The sequence below is a fragment of the Dermacentor andersoni genome, chromosome 3 (assembly GCF_023375885.2).
Source record: "Dermacentor andersoni chromosome 3, qqDerAnde1_hic_scaffold, whole genome shotgun sequence".
NCBI classification, from domain to species: domain Eukaryota; kingdom Metazoa; phylum Arthropoda; class Arachnida; order Ixodida; family Ixodidae; genus Dermacentor; species Dermacentor andersoni.
The window spans coordinates 204,617,014-204,636,297 of NC_092816.1; the positions used below are offsets into that span (position 1 = coordinate 204,617,014).

Here is a 19,284-nt window from a genome sequence, read left to right on the forward strand (position 1 = left end):
TCACTTTCCGTGTGATCCTTATCACTGTCGCTAGGCGACACTTCGGCAACAACAGAGGCAACGATGGCGAAAAATCGAACCTCGTAGCTGACATCTTGCAGTCGCAGCACCGCTGCCGAGCAACTTCTTCGCATTCCAAATGCCACACATCGTAGTCAACAGTAGACCCATGTCGTGTGCCAGCACCAACTTTTTGTGTCACATTCGATAGCACGAACGATGTCTAATTTTTCTTCTAAGCTGAGCCACCGATGTCTTTTGGCATGACGCGAGTTCTCGCTTGCACGATGCCACAATGCTCTCTGGCACGGCACCAAAATGATGTTGATGTAGCTTAACGCGCATACGCACAGGGCGCTTGGAGGCTGTTGTGCTGATCTCTGAGGCTTGTTGTTCTGCCGGGCTGCCCGATAGAGACGACGCACCGCCGTGTTTGCGCGACGAAAAGTGGAAACACTACGTGTTAACTGATACGTACGCAATAAGCTGGTACGGTTTATACGGATACAAAACACATTACGTTCAATGGCAGCTGAATCGGGGATGTGACTTTACTACCTTTAAAATGAAACTACTGTTTAAGCGGGTACGGTTTAACGAGGTTTTACTGTACGCACCTTTTTAAGCGACAGCCTTAACTAGCGCGACACAGCCAGAGCACAGGTCCTGTGGTCTTGCTGGCTCTGTCCTGCACTTCTTATTGTGTCCTGTGTCGCCCTCTTCAAGAAATGTCCTCTTAGTTCTCAAGCACGGTACATGGCCTTGTGGGACAGGCACACCCATTGACACTGCACATATTCTTTGGTGTAGATTGCCATCTTTTAATGTCGTACAATAAGAGGCACTTTCCTCCGCAGGTTCGACAGCGAGCTGGGCCAGGCGTCGGACGGCCTTAAGCAAGAGCGCCAGCAGCGTGAGAAGCTCCAGCGCGAGCGGGACCTGCTGTGTGCCGAGAAGCAGGCGCTGGAGCAGCAGCTCATGTGCTGCCGCACCGAGCTCGACGCGCAGCACGACCGCGTCAACTCACTGCGTCGGGAACTCGATGAGCTCAGCTTCAGCACGCATGCCGAGGAAGAGGTGCGCCCCCTTTTTGCTCTCACTGCTCCAGTGTTTCAATGCGACTAGGCTCGAAGGTCTTTCGCTGGAGCGGAGTGTTGCAGTCAAGTAATCTTTCTGGCAGTGCCGGATGGCAGGCCCTCTACAGGGATGTCAGCGCACAGGCCTTTTTTTTGTGCGAAGCCATCAAATGGTTTAATTGTGCAAAATAACCGGCAGCGTCTGTAGCAGCGAAACGGCACCTTAATTGCCGATGACTGCGGCGCCGCGTTATGAGCACGCATCGACGGAGCAGAGCTGGTGAATCGCAACACCTGCAGCCGCTTTAGCACGCCTTGTGTTGCGTGAGGGGAGAGGGCATCGCCGCGACGCCACATCACCAGCACGCCACGGGACGCCGCATGCAGATGCTGTTCTTTGGTTGTTTGTTTTATCTGTGCATTCCTTGTCTGCGCAAGTTCTCGCCTGCATTTTAACTGTGCCTCGGTAAGGTCAAATCAAAATTCGCCAAGCGTCTCAACATGCTCACTTGCTCGCGAGGAGTTCATGACTCGAAGGACCACTCAGCGGCATTCAGTTGAACATTAATGCTTTCATATTCCCAACTCATAAGAAGTGCTTAGGTGCCCCAGACTTCTTGTTTCTGCTTCATAAATCTGCCCAGATTTCTCTTTTCATTAGTCTATATTTTGTGTGTAGAAACATTTTTCCTTTGGACTATCTGCTGAAGCTATCATTTGCCTCTCTAAACTTGGCCGATCTGCTTTTAAACTCGTGTATGTGTACATCCATCACTGAGAAGTCAAGTTATTTTCCTTAGAATGCAATTTTCGAAAATGGGGAGCTCGGTAAAACTCGTTTATAGAATATGAACTGCGCAATACAAGGGTTACTGTGCCCCTAGCTATATGAATATGTTGCTGGAGCAGCCGCAAATGTTTGCACGACATGCGCTGACCAAAAATTAAAAAAAGCGCTTGAAGCCTTCAACATTTGCACGTGGCTGCACGTGAGTGTCGATCTTTACTCTCACCATGACTCACCCAGGTTGCGAAGCTGAAGCGCGCCAAGCAGGAGCTGGATCGTAAGAGCCGCGACCAGGAGGAGGAGCTGGAGGACCTTGCCGCCCAGGTGACCATGCTGGAGCAGTCCAAACTGCGGCTGGAGATGGCCCTGGAGAAGGCTCGGCAGGAGCACCGCCGGGAGCTGTCGCAGCGCGACGAGGAAGCCGACGAAGCGCGCGCAGCTGCCACCAAGAAGGTCAGTTGAGACTTCAACAGACGAGCGGCAGCGCTGCGGTGACACCTTGCGATGCTGTGTTTGATCAAATCCTAGGGATGCTTTCTTGCTATGTATTCTGCTTACTTGCCTCCGTGAATGATGTGGTGTCACCGATGCGATGTGATGTGGTGGCAGCGACGGGATCATCACTAAAATATTTTGCTGTTACAATAGCTGTCAATCGGGTCCGCCAGGTAATGTAACGCAGGCGTATGTAACACAAGTGAACCGCGACAGTAGGTGCAAATTGAATTGTCCACGTAGGTCGCGTGCACATTTGCCGAGGCTGCTGCATGCAGGCTATGTTTACACAAGGCATGCATGGGCTGCGATGGGCTCTTATTTTTTTTCCGGACGCCTTCATTTGGAAAACAAACTTTCCAGAATATTTTGCTGGTGCGGACATGGATAGGCGTGGAATGTTGACCCCACGTTCAGAAGCCGAGCGCCTCCTAAATAGCAGGTCTGTGCACTCTGCTTTATGGCATCGTGCTACCTAGACCGAAATTTCCATTTCCAAGCCTGGCGTGAACAAAGCGGTGATGTCAAAATAACCGCGGCTTCTTTGAGAAAAATAAAAAACAGACTGTGGACTTTTCGTATAGTGGCACCTCTCACGAGTTGCGCCTCTTTCTCGCAGCTGCGCAACATGGAGGCCCTGCTGGAGTCCGAGCAGGAGGAACGGCAGTGCCTGCAGCGGCAACGCCAGGAGCTGGAGCGGCGGCTGGCCGAGCTGAGCGAGCGACCGCCGCCCCGCGACCCACAGGTGGAGCGACGACTGCGGAGGGACCTGCGACGCACGCGAGCACTCCTGCAGGATGCGCAGGTCATGCTGGACTCGGCGCGCAATGGACAGGCGGCGCGATCTATGCTCAGGCAACTCAAGAACCAGGTACTGAGTCACGTGCCAGCACCTTTTTTGAGGCGAAGAGCTTTCTTTGCCTCTTTCTCCTGGCTTTCCGTATACTGCTGTGATGGTCTTACCGCGTGTGCCTCTGGGTTTCTTGCAACACCACCAGATCGCGCTCGCCTCCGCGCATCCTGGCCGGCATCGCCGCAGGCTGGGAGGCATAGTTTGTACGTATGGCACATGCTGTGCTTGCTTTCCCATGTGACAAAAATGCAGGTGCTGGTTTCTGAACGTCACGTACAGGGCTGTGATAGTGTAAACATTACCATCGTTCATAGCCTGAAGAGAGCGCTGGGAGCTGGTGTCTCAACATTGTGCTGGTCATGTATGCAGAAGGAGCACGTAAACACGTGCCAGGAAAATGGCTCCAAAGCACCCACTCAGCGTCGAGAACACCCAGGCCTGAAAGAAGCGGCGTGCAGAACAGGAGCATCTTTGCTGCACAGTGAAATGGGGTGCAGACTGTGAATATATGTATACAATGTGTGCATACAATTTTCTAATAAGTAATTGAATTACGTACAGCCCCATCATTCAGTGAAAGTTTAACACTTCTGCCATGTGATGTGCCATGTGAGGCAATGGTAATGCTCAGCTGTCTCAGAAATTATGAACAATGGCGCAAACAATGTCTCAAGTAAACACGTCTCCCTGTGTGTTCTGTGGACTACGCAGCTAAACAGCAGTGGTGCAAGCAAGGTAACGCTTAACATCAACTCACCACTCTCATATTGGACCAAATGCTGAATTAATTACAGATTCGCCACCAACATCACCGCTAATTATCGTCGATCAAAGCCAAGGGTGTACAAAGCTTCGCTTACATCAATTCGCACAGTGCGTGGGATCCCCATAACCTTCTTTTACCTCCCTACACCCCCTTGTACACATTATGTTGCACGACACCTTTAATCCCTTAGGAAATTAATCCTGGTGCGATTACTTAACATATTTATCCCAGATATGAAGCCAGATGCACATAGGAGCCGTATGCAAATTGATTAATTATAGTCTTAAGGTTTTTTTTGGTGCAGAGTGGCTGCATCTTGGCAGACGGTGCATTTGCAGTACATGTGATCATGTATCAATGCATTTCTGTCACACAGCGTGGAACAGCAGCTTGACATGCTGCGCTTTGCTTGTGGCTGAGGTCTGTGCCCTTCCTCGCAGTTGGAAGATGCCGAGTTTGCCAAGAGTGCCGCCGTCAAGGCTCGCCAGGGTGCAGAGGCAGAGCTGGAAGAAGTGCAGTCACAACTGGAGGAAGTTCTGCGCACAAAGAACGAGGTGGGCACTTCCCTTCTCTGTTGCTTGCATGACTGAGTACGGCCGAGGAATTCCTGTGAGGAAGTTTGCCAATCACGCACCCGTTCGCAGGCGGAGACCAGGTGCTTGCAGCTGGCGCGTGAGAAGGGAGCCCTGCAGGTGCAACTGGAGGAGATGGAGGAAGAGCAAGCCGAGCTCATGAAGAAGTACAAGGCTGCTGTGCAGCAGGTGAGTGTGCGGCAAAGAAATCAACTTGGCACTCTCCAGAAGCAGTGCTCTTCTCGCAACACTTAATGCTGTGACTTCTGAGCTCTTCCGGAAAAAAAAAAAGTGTACAAAGCTTACCGTATTTATTCGAATCTAGACCGATAGTTTTTTCAAATAATCATGTTCCAAACTCTAGGGTCTGCTTAGATTCGAGGATATTAAAAAACGCGCTAGTTTTTCATTGAAACTGCTAAATATGGTGCATAGCTAGCGCCATCTAGAAAAGTCAGTATCGCAGCCGCTACTAGCCATGCCAGCAGCCAACCGTACTTCACAAGCGAAGTCGCCCTTTTGACCTGTGTTGTGTCGGCCGTATTGGTGTGCGGCGAGGTGTTATCGCAATGGCACCAAGCAGGAGATACTACTACAGTGCCGCTTTCAAGTGAAAAGTTGTCATAGCCGCAGAGGCATCGTGGAACCTTCAAGCCGGGCGGGACTTCAACGTCGACGAGAAAAACGTCCGTCATTGGAGGGGACAACGACAGCATGCGCTGCAACGAGGATGGCATTTAGCGTACCAAAGAAAGGCTGTCACCACGAAGTGGAGACAGTTTTGGCCGACTTCATTCGGACACAGAGAGCAGCTGCGCTTCCAGTGACAACAGAAGTGCTCCAAGCGAAAGCTAGGGAACTTTCGAGGGAGCGAGGCCGAACGCCAAACTATTTCAAAGCCAGTCGGGGCTGGCTTCAGAAATTCATGAAGCGCTTCGGCTTCATCCTCTGACGTCGCACTTCAATCACCCAGAAGCTGCCAAGCGATTTCGAAGAAAAGTTGATAGCTTTTCAGCGCTACGTGCTGCGAAAGAAAGAAGCGGCAGGCTACAACCTTGGGCAAATCGGCAACGCCGACCAGACTGCTGTGTATTTTGATATGTCAGGGGTGTACACCATGAATGAAAAGGGTGCCAAGGAGGTGAAGGTGCGCTCTGTGGGCTACAAGAAGCAGCGCGCAACTGTGATGCTGTGTTGCACAGCTGATAGACATAAACTCCCTCCTTATATGATATTTAAAAGGAAGACACTGCCTGCTCGAGAAACTTTCCCAAGAAATGTCATTGTGCGGGCAAATGAGAACGGGTGGATGACGGGTGCGATGGTGGAAGAGTAGGTTAAGGTTGTGTGGCGACGGCGTTCAGGAGCCCTTTTGACAAAGAACTCGCTCCTTGTCATCGACTCTTACTGTGGGCACTTGACCGACAACGTGAATTGCTGCGCTCGACCAAGCGAACACGGACCTCACTGCCATACCAGGCGGCATGATGGGCCAGTTGCAGCCACTTGATGTCTACATCAACAAACCTTTCAAGGATCGTCTGCGGAAATATTACACAGACTGGTTGACTGACGAAGACCACATGCTAACGGCAACGGGCCGCGTCTAACATGCATCACTATCGCAGCTGGTGGGCTGAATAGCTGCTGCGTGGGACAACATCCAAGGTACTTTGATTGTGCGTGCCTTTAAAAAGTGCAGCATATCTAATGCGCTTGACGGTATCGAAGATAGTACACTGTTTGAAGGTGACAGTGACAAGGAACACAGCGACGAGTCTAGCAGCAACGACAACGTTGAATGAGCTCTGCATGTTCAGATTCAATAAATGCTGTTTGCATTTTGTGAACGCTCTCCTCGCTTTCATTGTTTGGCCTACATTCGAGGTGATATATAATATATATATATATATTTTTTTGCTGGCTTCAGACTTTAGGGGGTCGGCTTAGAATAGGGGTCGGCCTAGATTCGAGTAAATACGGTGTTTCATTGTTTTTTTTTAACTCCAGCAAATTATTGAGAATTATATCTGTATTTGGACATACAGTAAAACCTTGTTAAGTCATATATCACGAGACCAACAAAAATTTCCAAGGGAACTGTCTGTTGAATTATCAAGGGTATCCAGAAAACAATAAGCAAACGCTTACTATGTCGACAGGTTTTTATTTAGTGAACGAGGGAGCAAATCCTGTTTCTATTTTGCACAAAAGCAAAGTGGAAGATGCAATTCTCATCGTCCCGTGACTTAGTAGCTCTCGCAGCAGCTATCAAGGCACCGCGGCTTCCTTTGCAGCACGGCCGCAGCGCACACCTTCATTTGCAACACACTTTGCACTACCACATACACATTCTGATTATTTTTTCGCCGCTGAACTGATCGACAGCAGATTGTCCGTCCAGTGCTCTTCATCCTCGGCAGCTTTGCACCGAGTCAAAACGAAACTACCATTTGCCGCAACCGCTGCGGAAGAAACCGCAGCCGCTAGCGACGTGATCATGGATGGCGACTAAGCAATTATGAAAGCACGCAGCCAATGCAGTGTTATACACGGTGGTAAACACTAGAGTAAAGGCACGCTTTAAAGGCACAGATAGGCACGAAGCATTCCAGCGTTGATGTCATTCACATATAATTCCACTGATGACTATGGCGATGCAGACTCCGCCTCTTCGTTTCGGTTGGGTGCCAGCGCTGTTCTTGCTCTTTGCTCGCACATTTACCGTGCTCCTCGCTCCCTGAGCTCTGAAAGTTGTCCAAATTTGCCGATGTGCTGCCAAATATGTCCGAATTAACGAAAGTTAGATTACATCGAATAATTAATGCATACGTCTGTCGACAACAGAGGACAAGTCCGAATTATCCTATTTTCCGCATAAGGAGGATCGAATTAAGGAGATTTTACTGATTATATGGGCAGTTTGTCTCTTTTATCGACTGAACGTATTAAGTAAGAGTGTCTGCTTTGAAAAAGAGACTCCTTCAGCGTGCCTGTCAGGCTCAAAAGTTCATGACAACTCAAACAACATCCAAGAATGCCTTCATGTACTTAAACTCAAATGCACAATGTGAAGCAAGTTGACAAGTGCAGCTCCTCTCCATAAAGCAAAGCAGAAACTGTGGCCTGCCTAAGTAGGCCTTGTTTTCATAAGTATTGGTGCAAACAGCTAGGATGAGTAGAGCTTGAAATTGGCAAAAAATTGCCTTCTTATAATGCAAAATAATTTAGAAGTTTGCTTTTCTTCATTCTTCTTGTTCTTTTGCAGATGCAAAATGACCAGAAATTGATGATTGAACAGACACAGCAAATCCTCGACTTGGAGTCTGAGAAGCACCACCTCAAGGAACAAGTATGTGATGTCTCTCGTCAGGATTCATTTTACACAAAGGGTTGGCTTAGCTGTGCTAATTGCTCTGTGTGCAGCCTGGCTCATTGTGCGCTTTAAAAGCTAGCTTCTTTACTGCAGTGTTGTTTTCAGTTTTCCGGAGAAACGATTTTCCTGCAATCACTCAGGACAACCACAGGAACCAAAGGCCCCAGTATATCGTAACAAACATGTGAAGCCAAAAGAGAGTGAAGCCATTGGGAAAATTAACTGTTGTTTTGTGGACAAGTTTTTATAAATTTCACATTCAGAATAAAGCAAAAGGGAAATGAAAGAAAACATTTCATTTTTAGGAGCCAGAATATTTACTGCTTTTCGAGATCTCGGCATTTTATGTCTCTAGAATCTTAATGGCTTAAGGCTTAATTAATATTCTAATGGCTCACACTGCAGAGACTGAGGCAGAACGGGGCAGTGAATAGAATGCGCCACCCATTGAACGTCACGGCAGTGGGCAATTTCAATTCAGTGTACCATGGTATCATCATGTGCAGATTAGTAGATGGCGGGGATTCGATGGAGCTGTAGGGAAGCATGACCAGCCTTTGCAGAGGCATTATAGGTGTCCCACTGCATGGAATTAAGTCATATTTGGCTTCACTGTCCATGGGAGCATTCTCTCGTGTCTAGTATGACATTTGTGATGCTCAAAGAGCATTGAAAATAAGTCGGGAGCCCTACAATGCTCAAAGAGTATTGCAGGGCCACTTTAAATATAGTTGGCCTCCGAAAATGTTGTAGGCCACACGAGACCATCGATTATAGTTACTGTCAAAAAGGCTTTTCAAAGAAGTACTGACATTGTGTTTTTCGCTTGTCATTATTCTGTGTTTAAATGAAGGATCCAAACTCTCATAACCTTAGAAAAATAATGAAAGGTGCTGGAGGGCCTTAATTAAGTAATCCACTACGATACTTGTTTCCGCAAAACAGTTTCATTTTTGGTACCCATGAATAGATGTGCAAAATCAAAGCATTGGCTAGGACCATGCCTGTGGTTGCTGCAGCTGCCATACGTGAGCACAGCCAGAAAGAACACTCGTAGCACCCTTACTGTTTATTACTATTGTCATACGTGGCCTTACTGCTACACACGACAGCAAATTTTGTTCTGTGTCAAGACTTCACAGTAATATTGGTGACGTCAACTCCAGCATTCTGAAGCAATTTTAATCTCGGATTAAAATATCGAAGGAGTGTTTCTTAGCCTTTATGGTTGTAACTTTGAACCTTTTACATGCAAGAAGCGTGTCATACTGTTCTGGCAACTTCAAAAGTGTGTGTCACTACAGTAGAACCTCGTTCATAAGTTTGAAGAAAAAATGCGAGTAAGAAGAATGTACTAACTGGGAAACCGCACAACAGAAGTCGCTAAAAAGTTAGGTAGACTTATTTAACACCTTCATACTGTGGTGCTTGTGGGGCCCCAGCACCCAAGATGTGCATTGTCGTGTTTTGCAGCTTCAGCAAGCTTACGTTAGCACTGCTCGAATTCGGCCTGGGTCAGCAGCTTCTTTGGGCAGGGTATTTTAGCGAGAAGTTCTGATGTGCCCGCTCGGCACATCAAAGAATCGTTGCAGCACGAGACACCAACAGACATCGAGCAGGTAAACCCCGAGCGGCCCGAGATACGTCGTTGTCGTTTTCCTATTGTGAAGTGTTTTGAGATGCCAACGGGAAACCGAAATGAAATTGAGCTGGTGAGTGACACCGTTATACTATCCTGGGAGAGCAGAGCATGGCACTCACTCCACGCCACCTGCAGCAGGGAACGACAGCTTGTTTGGGTTATCACCTATGAAATGCGTGCAGTAAGCTTCCAACGGCACTATGTCATGCACGCCGTGAAATCTTAAGAAGCCAACAAACACTGACACCAAGGACAACATAGGGGAAATTGCTTGTGCTTAAGAAATGAAATAAAGAAACGCTAAGGTTGTGGTATCGTTCCCCACCTGCGGCAAGTTGTTTTTTCATCCACTTTCATTTCCATGAATTTACAGTTTCTTTATTTCATTTATTAAGCACAAGTAATTTCCCCTATGTTGTCCATGGTGTCAGTGTTTGTTAACTTCTTATGATATGACTAATAAAAATCGGGCCCCTCAGTTAACCCGCTTTCTTCTCGTTTACGCCGTGAAATAGATAGACAAAGATGGTTATTGGATGACTATGAATGTGACGTGCGAGGGCTAGCGAATAGATTTGTTGGTACCGGAAGAGGAAACAGAGTACATGCTAGCATTTTCATGTGACAGGGGCAGGTGAGTACTGCGGGGAAGCTACCATGGCGGGCGCTCAACCTCGCAATGGCGCATGCCTCGTGCCTTTATCACATGGCATCTAGCGGCCGGAAAACGTATCATACCTTCACAGTTTGGCGATGTAGTGAACGTTGGTGCTAAAGACCTTGTTTTCCTGGAACATATCACTAATTGGCAAAAAAGAAGTATAACTGTACTGGGTCATTTCTTGTGTTCTAAATCGAGAATGTTGGCGCTGGGATATCATACAAAACGGGATCGTATCAACGAGGTTCGACCGTATTCCTTGTGGGAGATATGGGGTTCTCCTCCGTACTCTTGGGACAAAGGAACGACAACACAGTAGTGCAAACAATCACAAGGGCATTTATTGCACCTTTCATAGATCAATGCCCGCTAGCCGAGTTGCTATACACAAAACGTGCCGATGGGCGCGCGACAAATCTAGAAGTGCGACTCACCGCGACGACCGCATAGCGAGCGAATATGTTCGCCCCATGCTGGATCCCAACGCCTGGTCGTTCGCGTGTACAGTCACGCCGACGGTGGCGCGTTCCAAGGCGGCCACGCGAGACGGTCTCGCAGAAGCATGCTCCGCCGCGCGCGCGGGCGGCACGTCCGTTCCGCTCGCTTCCCGAACCCAAAGAGACCAAGCGCCTTCCCTTTCGGCGCCCAAGTAACCCCGCAGCAGCGCGACACTCGCGCCATCTCCCGCACTGCGCCTCAACCACTCCGACCGCCGCGGGCGAAGCCGCCCTGCAGGAGACGAGCTATGCGGGAAAACTAGATCTCAGGAGAGGCGTGAGAGTCACGCATCCCCACATCCCCCCAACCTTAAATCACTACATATTCCAGCAAAACATTTCACACAGTCTAACATCAACACGTGCTTCGCGAACAAGGTGGTACATGCAACAGTGGCCGCGCCGGGAAAATGTCCACACGCTATCCATAACATGCGAGCCGACTGTCCTTGGGGTACACCGCTGGCGTCCGCCGGTCACAGCAGCAGCTTTGCAGACAAGACGGCACGATTCCAGGCCAGGACTCTGGAAACGACGACGCAGTAGTCGGTACGAGCAAGTGTCGCTCGCGCCGACGCGCCCTGCTGGCAAGAGCCGCCGTAGCTGTCGGTGACCGCTGGCTCCTTTGTCCGCCGCCGAGGGTTGTGAGCTGGATGCAGGAGGCCGTCGAAGTCGCTGCGCCGAACTGGCCACAGCATCACCATCGCCCGGGGTGACTCCAATGATGCTGCGTAGACTCAACACACTCGGCAAACACTACAGTAGTGCAAGGGAGAGGAATTCTGCATGCGTATCGCCCACGTGGTACGATGTTCAACTCGGCTAGCAAAAGATCGGGCAGCTACTCAGATGCTAAGTTCACGTGAACGAAGCTCGCTTTCTTGAGTCGAACGAGTAATTTCAATTCGTGCGAGGCTAACTAGAATGAGGGAAGCAAATTGCAACACCTCAACGCCACGGTCCACCAGGTTGTGTCCCTCCACGTGCGACAGGCAGCTTCGTAAAGCCTTAGGCCTAAAGCGTCGCTACCCTGACAACAACCAGCATCCAAAAACAACACCCAAAATGGGCGCAAAACAGGCAGCCGCGAGGAGACGTCAGCTCTGTGAGGTGGTCCTACTCCGCTCGGTGCACACAGCATCCGAGTTGACGGCGCCCACCGTCCCAGACGGTGTCGGAGCGCCCAGTGCCAGGCCGCAATACCAGTCAGCCCGTCGTGGCACCCGTGGCCCGCGGCCACCCGGCTCCCAGAGCCGCGACTTCATCCGAGTCAAAGAGATAGAAGAAGCTATTTACATAAGAAATTCGGACCACCCACGAGGCTTCCGTACTCACTCGCTTCAGGCTTGCCACTGCTCCGCGGGCGCTCAGCCTCGCTCTCCCAGGATGCAGACCACGTGGCTCTCGTACCAACGAATGCCATTAAAGAAAAACACTTGCGAAAAGGCTTAGCATGTTGACATGTTCAAACACACTACAGCCACCGCCGCCTCGCTCAAGAAAGCACGCCGCCGACGCTAGCGATCAAAATCCACGCTAGGCCTACGCTTCGGTTCAAAGGTCTCGAACGAAGCAAAACTGTTAAATCTATCGTCCGATGCCCCAAGAGCCCCACGTTGGGCAGCCAGATGTGGGAGATACGGGTTTCTCCTCCGTACTCTTAGGACAAAGGAACGACAACACAGTAGTGCAAACAGTCACAAGGGCATTTATTGCACCTTTCATAGATCAATGCCTGCTAGCCGAGTTGCTATCCCCAAAACATGCCGATGGGCGCGCGACAAATCTAGAAGTCCGACTTACCGCGACCGCATTGCGAGCGAATATGTTCGCCCCATGCTGGATCCCAACGCCTGGTCGTTCGCGTGTACAGTCACGCCGACGGTGGCGCGTTCCAAGGCGGCCACGCGAGACGGTCTCGCAGAAGCATGCTCCGCCGCGCACGTCCATCCCGCTCGCTTCCTGAACCCAAAGAGACCAAGCGCCTTCCCTTTCGGCGCCCAAGTAACCCCGCAGCAGCGCGACACTCGCGCCATCTCCTGCACTGCGCCTCAACCACTCCGACCGCCGCGGGCGAAGCCGCCCTGCAGGAGACGAGCTATGCGGGAAAACTAGATCTCAGGGGAGGCGTGAGAGTCACGCATCCCCACATCCTTTAAGAATTGGAGCAGGGGGACATCTGCTTCAGCCACCACTACTGCCATGCTCATGACAGACACATCAACTACAATTATATCTCATCATAGCAAAGTCAAATCCAACATGAAAGGCCTTAGTTGTACTCAATATTTGTTATTAGCACGATACTAGTGACACACATTTAAATTTACTTCAGTATTATTCCATAATTTGTTATGTTTGTGTTCATTATAACAAGACTGTTTTAGGCTTGTAGCGCAGCTCAGGAAGAGCAAAAAAGGAAGGAGGTAGGGGTAATCAAAGGGAACGGAAAACAGAGTGAGCGCTAACTTCCAACTGATGGTTTATTTCGTGACACAAGACTACTTATACACTCGGCAAACCATATGACATCAAGAGATAACAAAGAAACCAAGCAACAAAACCGATAGTGACCAAGTGGTAACATATTCAGACAGCCTGTGGCTGCAGTCGGAGATACGCCAATTCATTGCTTGATAATGATAATGAAGGTGAGCTTACACATGCATGGCCCAGACCAATGATAGCCTTTGCTTTGATGATTTCTCTTGTGAGCTGATTATGACTGCGACCAAGAATGATGCATTCCTCTAAGACAGGTTCGCAACCACACGTTTTGCAATGCTGCGCAAGAAACCCCCCAGCTGTAATACAATTCTTGGCATTGTAACCGTGTTCGCGCAGCCTGTCATTCAGGCATCGGCCAGTTTGACCAACGTAACGTTTTCCGCACTTGAGTGGAAAACAATAAACAACACAATGTGCGCAATTGACAAACTTATTTTTGTGGTTCTTGTCACAGGAAAGAGGAGCTACCTTATTGGGATTAGCGAGTTTGCAAATCCTCATTAGCTTGTTAGGGGCAGAAAACACTACACGAACATTCGCTCGCTGGGCGATTTTCTTAAGATTGTGTGAGACGGTGTGAATATAAGGGATGACGCTAGTCCTACCCCGAGTAGTTACAGGATTATCTGCGTGCTGGTTGTCTTTTCTACGCTCTCTTAGAATTCGTTCTGCTATTGACACTTGCAGGGACACGGGATAACCAGCCTGCGAAAGCCGTTCGCACTGCGAGGCAAAGCTAGACGAAACACTATGGTGGCACGACTTTTTCAAAGCATTATTAAGGCAAAGGTTAGCAATGCCTCTCTTGATCAACTTGGAATGGGCAGAATGAAACGTTTCTTCCGCGTTTCTGCGGAAACGTTTCTGCGCGAACACGGTTACAATGCCAAGAATTGTAATACAGCTGGGGGGTTTCTTGCGCAGCATTGCAAAACGTGTGGTTGCGAACCTGTCTTAGAGGAATGCGTCATTCTTGGTCGCAGTCGTAATCAGCTCACAAGAGAAATCATCGAAGCAAAGGCTATCATTGGTCTGGGCCATGCATGTGTAAGCTCACCTTCATTATCATTATCAAGCAATGAATTGGCGTATCTCTGACTGCAGCCACAGGCTGTCTGAATATGTTACCACTTGGTCACTATCGGTTTTGTTGCTTGGTTTCTTTGTTATCTCTTGATGTCATATGGTTTGCCGAGTGTATAAGTAGTCTTGTGTCACGAAATAAACCATCAGTTGGAAGTTAGCGCTCACTCTGTTTTCCGTTCCCTTTGATTACCCCTACCTCCTTCCTTTTTTGCTCTTCCTGAGCTGCGCTACAAGCCTAAAACAGTCATGACATACCAACTCGCCCAAACTGCCACGCTTTTGATTATAACAAGGTTCGACTGTCATTCTGCTTCAAAGGGAAGCCATCAGCACTTGGCATTCCCAGTTGGTTCCTGTCCCAACAACCACAAATAAAAAGCAGTTGAATGCTGCTTAACTTTGCTGATCACAAGGGAGCCTGCATGTTCAGCACAATGTAGGTGAACTCCATCGCCTCCACTTATGTGCTTGGTGTGGTTTCAGGTTCAGGACCTTAGCTCCAAGATGGACCACCTGGCCAGCCAGGCAGAAGACTCGCATGCTGTGCGACGCCTCGAGGCCAAGGTGCGCGAGTTGGAGTCAAGGCTCGAGCTGGAACAGACAGCCAAGAGCAGGCTGGAGGTGAGTGCGTGGCCAATACACAGGCCCAGCAAGAGTCCTTCTTAGTTAGTGAGGACACTTGGGATAGTTCGTGCATTGTCCCAAGCTGAGACACCTGGCTAAGCAAAGGCGCTCCATTGTCTCAGCCAGAAGTGCCTCGGGTTGTGACTTGAACTTCCAGCAGTGACGACGTGTTGTGTCTGTGCCATTGCGTCAACATAAAATGGGTAGCGGAAGCCCTTTTCCAAAAAAAGTTATGTGCAGAGAATGTTTTTATAGCTTGTGGGGTCCAGAATTTATTTTAACAACATTTACTAAAGAAATTAGTGCTGCTACTGTGGAGGATATTGTTCAAGTCTTTATCACAATTGGTTGGTGTGCTCTTCACCAGATCATGCTGCTGTTCTGTGCAAGGTCTTGTGGCTCTGCACATTTGCAGAAACAAAACTCGTGTCCTATCAGCTTGGCAGCTACAACATGCAGGGCAGTATGGAAACTTCTTAAACTGTGGAAACATTTTAAAACTGTGTGTCTCCATGTGTCTGAGTAAGAGGCAGCTCGCAGGACTGAAAGCACTCAGAAGCAGCAACAATAGCTCAGTCTCAACTGTCGCAGAAAGCAAGCATGCATTGGGAACATAAACTGGCACACATGGCAGTGCTTGCTTCCGTTCATTTTCAACTGTACAGCTTGAAGGAAGGTACACAAATAATGCTTTTGTCTTACTGCATTTGATGGTTTCCTAAAAGATACGTGTAGAGCGTAATTTTTCTGCCGTGACACTGGAGAATTATGCGACAGCAGCGCCAGGGGATAAGTCACGAGACGACGCTGACGCAACAAGCTTCATCCTATATTTGTTATAGGCATAAATTTGTTGCATGCTAATATCAGCTAGAAATATTTTAGATTTGCTTTGTTATATTCCTGTTTCTTATAATGAGGTTGAGTTATGCAAAATGCAAACTTGACTGCACAAAATCTGAAATGAAGGGTATTGTAGGCATCCTTCATTAACTTTCAGATTAACGCCACTCAAGCTTCCTTCTGGTTTCAGGATATGTGTGCCGGGTGTAATGTGTGTGCATTCTGTTGCTGCAGAGCCAGGTGCAGCGCCTGAAGGAACAATGCAGCCGGCTGCAGGAAGAGTCCGAGCAGGCGACACACAAGGAGCAGCAAAGCCTGGAGAGCTGCCGCAAGCTGCAGCGACAAATGCGCGAGCTGCGCGAGGACTGCACCGCGCTGCAGCACCGTGAGGCTGAGGCCCAGCAACGCTGCCACGAGCTCGAGATGTCGCTTGAGAACGCAGAGATGGACCTGCAGGGCACCAAGCAGGACCTCAAGCTGGCTTGCCAGCGCATCCAGGACCTGCAGGCAGCGCTCGAGGAAGACCTGGACTCTGGCACTGACGTGGCCGAAGACAGGTAGGCTGGGGTTCAAACCTAGTTTATAACGGAACGGGTTGTGACAAACAAATGGATAATATGACGTAGTCGTAATTCACCTTACTCGCCGCATAGCTCGATGCCATGGATTTGATCCCGACCGCAGCAGCCACATTTTCAGTGGCGGCGAAATGCAAAAACGCTTGTGTGCTTAAATTTACGTGCACGTGAAAGAAGCCTAGGTGCTCAAAACTAATCCGTATTCCTCACTATGGCATGTTCATGATGAGATTTGGCCCGTAAGACCCCGGAATTATTTTTAATTCACCTTCAAGTATTTATAAAAACTTGTGCTTTTAGATCTCACTTCAACGCAGCAAAAATGTTTCTGTAACCGGATGTAACAAACTTTTTTTCAGTTAAGGTAGAGGATTTACTGATCATTTAGCACCACTGAGACAATAATCTGGCAATGCACAACAATGTTGGCAATGACTCCGTGCTTGCTCGCGACCAGACTGTGCCAGCACACTGACTCCTGCACACAGCTGCGCTCCGTGCATTAACGGGCACAGTAGAGGGGGTCATCTCACTGAGTAGAAGACGAGGCACAATACATTAACAAAACAATTTTTCTCATCAACTTCAACTTTGCAACAACTCATTGCAACAACCTCCTGCAGGCAATGGTGGCTTTGAAGGTGGCCGACGGTTTAATGAAGTAATGGATTAATTAGCTTCTACCTCGCCTACAGCTTCATTACAGCGGGGTTTTACTTTATTATTACAAGTTGACAAAGCACACTGTTGACACTTTGACACCAAAATCATGCAAACTGAGGCAGCACGAGAGCATACCCTATTTACTCGAATCTAGGCCAGCCCCGATTCTAAACCGACCCCCGAATGTCCGAAGCCAGAAAAAATAAAAAGACTTACCTCGAACGTAAGTCAAACAATAAATTGATGAAAGCGTTCACAAAAATGAAAAGAACATTTATTTAATATGAATACGTCGAGCTCATTCCTCGTCATCATCGCTACTAGCCTCATACGCTTGCGGACGCACAAAAGCTTGCGTCCACGCACCCACGCATGCACAGATAGTGGGGCACGGCTTGTACACGTCGAAACGAGGCGCTGTCTCGGTGGACAGCTCCTCTCTGTTATCGCAACACTTATCTTCCTTATCGCTATCATCTCCTCGTTGCGGCACACGCAAAAGGTGTCTCCCGTTGCCCCCTCCAACGTCAAACATTTTTCTCATCGATACTTAGATCCCGCCCGGCTTGAATGTTTGACAGTGCCTCCACGGCTAGCACAACTTTCCGTTTGTGGCATCGCCTGTTTGGTGGCATTACGACAAGGCCATGCCGCACGCCGATACTTGGCCACCTTACTGATACAACACAGGTCAAAATGGCGACGTCACTAATGTACATCGGTTGGCTACTGCCATGGCTAGCAGTGGCTGCAATACTGACTTTTCTAGATGGCAGTAGCCATGCACCATATTTATCATTTTCAATTACAAACTGGCGTGTTATTTAAAATCCTCGAATCTAAGTCAACCCTAGAGTTTGATATATGATTACCTGAAAAAAAAAAAAGAACTGTTGGCCTAGATTCGAATAAATACCGTATAAGACAGGACAAGCACGAACTTGCAACCTTGTTCATGGGCTTATCAAATAAGGTTAGTTGAGTTCACGCTTGTCCTGTACTTTTCGCTCACATAGGTGTAACAAGAAAGGGAAAGATTGTCATCCACCTGAATGTAGCACAAGCTACAAAGGAAACACATATGGGTTTCATAGAAGGAGCGCCTCGCAGCTGAGGAAAAATTCGTCCTGGTCTGGGATTAGAACCCGGCACCAACGCCTTTTTGGGGTGGTCGCTCTGCCATGAGCTAATCAGGAGACTAGCAGATCACAGCATGAGGCTGAATCAATCGACAACTCGAAGGACAGGGACGCAGAATATGGCAAATCAGTTGTGCTTTGTAGCTTCATGCCACATTTGTGTAGCACGAAGCTACAAAGCACAGGATCATAATCTTTCCCTTTCATGATACTTCCTCCACCTTACGCGATTCCGCACAACTGATTTAACATAGGTGTAGCATGTTGGGCCCATTTGGTACCGCATGATTAGGTGTAGGTAGCACACTAAACTGGGACAAAAGGAGAGGCAGGGTTACACATCCGTTGTGCTCTTAGAGAAAGAAGTAGATTTTCTGAGACCGTGAACTACTGTTGCGTTTTATAAGGCACTGGTCACCTCAATAAGCATCAGTTGAAAGTTAGCAACTTAGACATATGTCTTTGTCTCTCTTCTTTTACCTAGTTTATCTTATGCGACCTAGACCAGATTGACTGTCACGTCTCAGTTTGCACAATTTAATTTCCAACTCTATACAGCAATGAGTACTGTGGAAAGACAGAAAAAATGCATCCAGTACTAAAATACCTTACTTGTATCCTACAGTCATCATCCAGTTTTCTGGTCTCCCTAGGTACCACAGTAACGTCTGAAAAATCAGGCAGTCCGAAGAAACGAGTTGCATCCAGAAAACACACCATAATATAAATATTTCTCACGTGGAGAGGGTCAAAGACAGAGTATCAGAGAAACCCGGCTTTGTCAATGCACCGTTGAAGTAGATCTGAAAAAAGCTATTAATTGAGAAAGTTGGAATTTTGCCCGAAACGCGAAGCATTGATAGCAACAGCAAAATCTGTTAGACACCTACACAAAGTAAGGGTGATGGTTTTTTCGGCCATATAAGTTGCATTAACATTCACTTATTAAATAAATTACGTAACAAGCAAACTTGAACAGATGTCACTCGATGACCATGGACACTTGCTGTCACAATGCTGGCATGATCAAGAGCAGCACCAGCTGCGAGCAAACGCTTCGAGCTTCCTCGTGCTTCGGTGCGTCTAAGAAACATGATTATGCCACCTCCAAACAAGCA

The 19,284-nt window shown here is 48.4% G+C and overlaps 1 protein-coding gene across 2 annotated transcripts in view; it reads left to right on the forward strand.

The window, feature by feature from the left end:
• The window catches only part of LOC126524347 (unconventional myosin-XVIIIa-like), a 358,530-nt gene that overhangs the window by 328,279 nt on the left and 10,967 nt on the right, over positions 1–19,284 (forward strand). For both annotated transcript variants that reach the window (XM_050172677.3, XM_050172676.3), the window contains exons 24-31: positions 858–1,077; positions 2,104–2,316; positions 2,978–3,229; positions 4,418–4,531; positions 4,622–4,738; positions 7,818–7,901; positions 14,803–14,940; positions 16,021–16,343. In XM_050172677.3, coding sequence (XP_050028634.2) covers positions 858–1,077; positions 2,104–2,316; positions 2,978–3,229; positions 4,418–4,531; positions 4,622–4,738; positions 7,818–7,901; positions 14,803–14,940; positions 16,021–16,343 — 1,461 coding nt within the window. The remainder of the gene's footprint in view (positions 1–857; positions 1,078–2,103; positions 2,317–2,977; positions 3,230–4,417; positions 4,532–4,621; positions 4,739–7,817; positions 7,902–14,802; positions 14,941–16,020; positions 16,344–19,284) is intronic.